Raw genomic sequence first — 6000 nt, 5'->3', positions numbered from 1 at the left:
CATTCTTCACACTCCTGGAGACAAAAGGTCCATACATCTGCCTTTTGTTATCTCCTTGCGACCCCCTTTGATGCCAGTGGGATTATCTCTTTTGATCTCTCTGAAGTCTAGAGCCTGTTCCCTTCTAGTCCACAGCATTATTATCTCGTTAGCTTGCAGTCATTGTTGGGCAGTTTGTAGACGCATCGTCTCTATCAGTGGTTAGCAGTACATGCAATTTGAACCAAACAGTCTGCTATCTGCAATATTAGTCTCTTTTCAGAAAAGAACACCAGTATAGCTCTGCTAGTCCACATGCGTAGCAAACCCCTAATCAATTCTCAATCCATGTTTTCCAACATTGGGTTAACTAAAATTGTAAACACTGAACTACAGTTGGCCTTGTGCATAGTGATTTGTGCAGACGTCAATGACAGCATTGTCAGCGTACCATTTTCTGATGTTAAACGGGTATGCGTACCACATTCTGACGGTGTGCCACTTGCTGGCCCTTCACTCATAATTAAAAAGAAAGAATAACAACTTAATAAAATAAATCAGATGTTGAATTGCAAAGTACTTTTATTGGTTTTCTACTTTGTTTCGATCCAGAGCTGCAGCTCTATACGGCAGGGTAGTAGTCCGGGTAGTTCGGTCCCGTGTTGACATGCCCACAGAGAGACACGCCCAAGATGAGCAGATCGATCCGGAGGCAGGAACCGGCGTCGAGATAGAACATCTCACCGATCTGCTCCTGTGCCCAATAGGACGGGACCCCCTGGCACAGCGCCTGCACGGGGGCCCCCAGCTTCCCCTGATCCTTCATCGGGACGGGGTTCACGTTGTACTTCTTTTCTGGGGCAGGGGGGCTCTGCTTGTGATTCTGAGAGAGAGAGAGAGAGAGAGAGAGAGAGAGAGAGAGAGAGAGAGAGAGAGAGAGAGAGAGAGAGGAGATCAGGAATATTATTGGGAGGGGTGGAGTACACAGCAGAATTTGCTGCTGCAATGTGTAGCTGTCCTATCACAGTCTGAGAGACGTGATTTAGAGACACTGCTGCACTTTCTGTTCACACTGCATTTGATGCTCCTGTAAATCTGTACACATGTATTGCATGTGTCCTGTTGGATGCAGATGCTCCTTGGATAGAGATCTGTTTGCTGTCTTGAAATTCTCTGTTACTATCATATACAATATGCATAATAATAGGCATGGTTCATTTTTCTGTAATGGAACTGCCATAGACATTTGCAGAAATGAACTTGTCTGTTGCCACTTTCTTGTTTTCCCATGTGTATCGGATCCTAGGCTGGCCCAGTAGTGCTTTTTGCTCATTAATGGCTCATTTTGCATTGATTTTGTTTTACTTGCTGTGTTCTGTGTGCTGTGTTTTGTGTGCTGTGTTGTGTGTGCTGTGTTTTGTGTGCTGTGTTGTGTGTGTGATGTGTTTTGCTTGCTGTGTTGTGTGTGCTGTGTTTTGCTCGCTGTCTGGGTGTGCTGTGTTGTGTGTGTGATGTGCTTTGCTTGCTGTGTTGTGTGTGCTGTGTTTTGCTCGCTGTGTTGTGTGTGCTGTGTTGTGTGTGTGATGTGTTTTGCTTGCTGTGTTGTGTGTGCTGTGTTGCTGTGTGTGTGTGTGTGTTGTGTGTGTTGTGTTTTGCTCGCTGTGTTGTGTGTGCTGTGTTGTGTGTGTGATGTGTTTTGCTCGCTGTGTTGTATGTGTTGTGTGTGTGTTGTGTGTGCTGTGTTTTGCTCGCTGTGTTGTGTGTGCTGTTTTGTGTGTGTTGTGTTTTGCTCGCTGTGTTGTGTGTGCTGTGCTGTGTGTGTTGTGTGTGCTATGTTGTGTGTGCTGTGTTGTGTGTACTGTGCTGTGTGTGTTGTGTTGTGTGTGCTGTGTTGTGTGTGCTGTGTTTTGCTCGCTGTGTGGGTGTGCTGTGTTGTGTGTGTGCTGTGTTTTGCTCGCTGTGTTGTATGTGTTGTTTTGTGTGTGTTGTGTTGCTTGCTGTGTTGTGTGTTTGTGTGTGCTGTGTTGTGTGTGCTGTGTTGTGTGTGCTGTGTTTTGCTCGCTGTCTGGTGTGCTGTGTTGTGTGTGTGATGTGTTTTGCTTGCTGTGTTGTGTGTGCTGTTTTGTGTGTGTTGTGTTTTGCTTGCTGTGTTGTGTGTGTTGTGTGTGCTATGTTGTGTGTGCTGTGTTCTGTGTGCTGTGTTTTGCTCGCTGTCTGGGTGTGCTGTGCTGTGTGTGTGATGTGTTTTGCTTGCTGTGTTGTGTGTGCTGTGTTTTGCTCGTTGTCTGTGTGTGCTGTGTTGTGTGTGTGATGTGTTTTGCTCTGGCTGCAGTGAGTCTCACCTTCTCGTTGTCCAGAGTCTCTCTGAGCTTATCCAGAGCAGGGAAGGTGTTCCGGTTCATTTTGGCTGCGTAACACGCCTGGCCGTCGAAAATCCTGTATGCGATGATCCCCTGAAACAAAGCGCACATCCACCCAGGGTCACACAGACTAGATCCAACCGAGGAGGCTTCAAAACCCCCTCCTCTCTTCCCCTCCCCTTAGGACCTCATCTCTCCTCTGTCCACCCCATTCAACTCCTCCTATTAGAACACCATTCATCTCTCCCTTTTCCTGTATTCCTCCCATCCCAACTTCTCTCCCTGCCTTCATCTCTTCCCCTCTTCTCTCCCTGTTTATCTTTGCCCCCGTCTCTTCCCCTCTCTCCCCCTCTCTCCCCAGCACTCACATTCTTGTAGTCGAAGATGACAGTGGCTGAGTCTTTTCCGGTCCACACGTGCTCTGTCGCCAGCTGCTCCTCCTTGTTGATGAGCAGCATGTAACGAGACAGACCCCCGTCCTTCCGAGTCTTAGAGACGGACACTGCCTGAACACAGAGAGGGGACAGGGGGAGGAGAGGAGGTAGAGGAGGGGGAGATAGAGTGGAGAAAAGGGAGAGGTGAGAGGGGAGAGAGTGAGTATAATAAATTCAAGAAGTACACATAGAAACACGAGTTAAAAGAAAACAACACATGTTGCATTATAGCAAACACTGCAGTGCACAAGCATGGTTTATACTTACACGCGCACACACACACACACACACACACACACACACACACACACACACACACACACACACACTCCACACACACACACACACACACACACACACACACACACACAATATCAATAATAATAGAACTCCAGTATGTCAGGTTGGGGTTAGAGTTTTATATATCTATCTTGTATTATTTTCAATCTTTTGCTTTTAATATTAATATTTTATTGTTTTCCCAAGAGAACATCAATACCTGATCAGTTCATCTGCTAGTGTACAATAAATGAACCCCACATATCAATGAATGCACACACAGCCGAGCTGCTGAAAGGAGATTTAAAGCAGGACTGGTGAACAAACGAAAGGGGCAGAGCCAGGGGTTCATTTGTGCCGAATCCCAGATCTGATACCTTTATGACTGATAGACTAGAATTGTACAGTTTGCAAATGATGAACTGTATGATATTGTACATAACATGCACTGGTAGAATAATACAGCTGCCTTTGAGATCCCACTGTCTAAGAAACCTGCTAATCACACAGAGGCTGCAAACTCACCTCTTCAGCACAAACCTGAGCCAGGAAGGCTGCAACAAACACAGCGAGAGCAAGGAGCTGCAGGAAAAACACACGGCAAGGTCATGAAGCTGAAGAAATGAGGATCAATTAAACACACGACACAGACACAGCTGAGCTTCAATTAAACACACGACACACAGACACAGCTGAGCTTCAATTAAACACACGACACACAGACAGCTGAGCTTCAATATAAACACACGACACACGGTACAGCTGAGCTATCAATTAAACACACGACACACGGACAGCTGAGCTTCAATTAAACACACGACACACAGACAGTAGCTGCTATATCAGGACCACAGCTGTATAGGTACTATCTTCAATAGTGAATAAGGAACAGTAATAAGGGCAGTCATACTGTATACAGTACAGGGATTAAGACTCCCATTGCATAGCAGTTTCACCCATTAACAAGCTCAGGCTCAGGTGTCTTATTAAACTCATAGTAAAACCAGGAATGGATCAAACCACTATTCAATGGGAGTCTTATTTCCATCCCTGCAGTACATAAGATATAGGCGAGCATTCTATTGATAAGATACGTCTATCGGAGATGTCTTTCAATCAAACAGTTTGGATCAGATGGATATCACATTAACATTAGTTTTACCATTTTAATTATTCTTACTAAACATACTTATAATACAGTGGCAGAAAGCCCATTCATAATAGGTAGACACCAGCTTGCATCCATATATGATATTCTTGATGTATTTTCAATAAGTTGTCTGCTCTTACCTTAGCCATGGTTCCAATGGAGTTGAGTGTAGACTGGCACCCCCTTCCTGCCCGCTATATAGCAGCCTGAAACCCACAGTGTGCTGGACATGAGCCAAACGCAAACAGGCATAACAAAGACGAAGAATTCTGGATTGATCCATGTTCACATATTGACAGAGGAGTGAACATCTGATAACTGAGCCACTTAACAAACAGCTAATCAGAACCAAAGATAAGAGGCTGGCGGGAATTCCAGCATTCTGAGCCCCTCCCCACCCCTTGAGAGAAAGGCTGCTCCCTCCAGACCAGGGCAGGCTTGAGGCATGGAGACTGAACTTCTCCCTCACATTCCTGAGAGAAAGGGTGCTCCCTCCAGACCAGGGCAGGCTTGAGACATGGAGACTGAACTTAGACTCCCTCACATTCCTGAGAGAAAGGGTGCTCCCTCCAGACCAGGGCGGGCTTGAGGCATGGAGACTGAACTTCTCCCTCACATTCCTGAGAGAAAGGGTGCTCCCTCCAGACCAGGGCAGGCTTGAGGCAAGGAGACTGGAGACTGAACTGCTCCCTCACCCCCCTAAGAGAAAGGGTGCTCCCTCCAGTCCAGGGCGGGCTTGAGGCATGGAGACTGAACTTCTCCCTCACATTCCTGAGAGAAAGGGTGCTCCCTCCAGACCAGGGCGGGCTTGAGGCATGGAGACTGAACTTCTCCCTCACATTCCTGAGAGAAAGGGTGCTCCCTCCAGACCAGGGCAGGCTTGAGGCATGGAGACTGAACTTCTCCCTCACATTCCTGAGAGAAAGGGTGCTCCCTCCAGACCAGGGCAGGCTTGAGGCATGGAGACTGAACTTCTCCCTCACATTCCTGAGAGAAAGGGTGCTCCCTCCAGACCAGGGCGGGCTTGCGGCATGGAGACTGAACTTCTCCCTCACATTCCTGAGAGAAAGGGTGCTACCTCCAGACCAGGGCAGGCTTGAGGCATGGAGACTGAACTTCTCCCTCACATTCCTGAGAGAAAGGGTGCTACCTCCAGACCAGGGCAGGCTTGAGGCATGAATATCACTAAATCAACGCTTGTCTCATCCTTGCACACATTTTTGCCCCATCTAATGGAAAATCAAGGCAGTTTGATGTGTTTTTTTGTAATGTTCCTAGGATGACTTCTTGCATTTTGGGTTTGTAGATGTTCCTATAAGTGCACGTGTTGTATGTAGGGGGTGTCTGTTATTGGATGTTGTATATTATTCTATATCACCAGTCCTGTCCCCATTGGACCCTGTTAGCAGCACCTCCACTCCTAATGGCAGTGACAGTGCAGATCCACACTCACAATATCAACCACAAAGCATTCCAAATGGGTAAACCACAACAATATGTTACTATCAGGCTGTTTTTATCTAGAGTTAGTGACCACAATATGTTTCCAAGTGCTCGATGGATGCCCCTAATAATAATAATAATAATAATAATAATAATAATAATAATAATAATAATAATAATAATAATGAGTGTCCTGGCAAGATGACTAGAAACAGACAGCAATGACTTCACATCCCTAAAAAAAACATCACTCTAAAAGCCAGCCCCATCATACATTCACTCTGGGATCAGAAGCATTTACACTTCGATAATTCTTGGAACCTACTCATTAAAATTCATGTAATCTTAGTCATTA

The 6000-nt window shown here is 46.1% G+C and overlaps 1 protein-coding gene across 1 annotated transcript; it reads right to left on the bottom strand.

Annotated features, from left to right (window-relative positions):
- Positions 1–392: 392 nt before the first annotated feature.
- Positions 393–4351, bottom strand: LOC121303034 (gastrokine-2-like). Its single transcript, XM_041233429.1, has 5 exons — positions 4343–4351; positions 3578–3634; positions 2708–2845; positions 2322–2432; positions 393–862 (listed from the first exon to the last, which is right to left on the bottom strand). The coding sequence occupies exons 1-5, from the start codon at positions 4349–4351 to the stop codon at positions 602–604; spliced, it is 576 nt and encodes a 191-aa protein (XP_041089363.1). The 3' UTR covers positions 393–601.
- Between the last annotated feature and the right edge of the window lie 1649 nt (positions 4352–6000).

The sequence above is a fragment of the Polyodon spathula genome, chromosome 31, assembly GCF_017654505.1.
Source record: "Polyodon spathula isolate WHYD16114869_AA chromosome 31, ASM1765450v1, whole genome shotgun sequence".
Taxonomy (NCBI): Eukaryota; Metazoa; Chordata; class Actinopteri; order Acipenseriformes; family Polyodontidae; genus Polyodon; species Polyodon spathula.
Note: the sequence above shows the minus strand (reverse complement) of the source record. Positions and strands in the feature narration are given on the sequence as shown.

Coding starts and splice junctions, on each gene's coding strand:
- LOC121303034 (XM_041233429.1), bottom strand. Junction 2,433..2,707: donor TCATCTTCGACTACAAGAAT/GTGAGTGCTGGG, acceptor GCTTTGTTTCAG/GGGATCATCGCATACAGGAT. Junction 863..2,321: donor AGACTCTGGACAACGAGAAG/GTGAGACTCACT, acceptor TCTCTCTCTCAG/AATCACAAGCAGAGCCCCCC.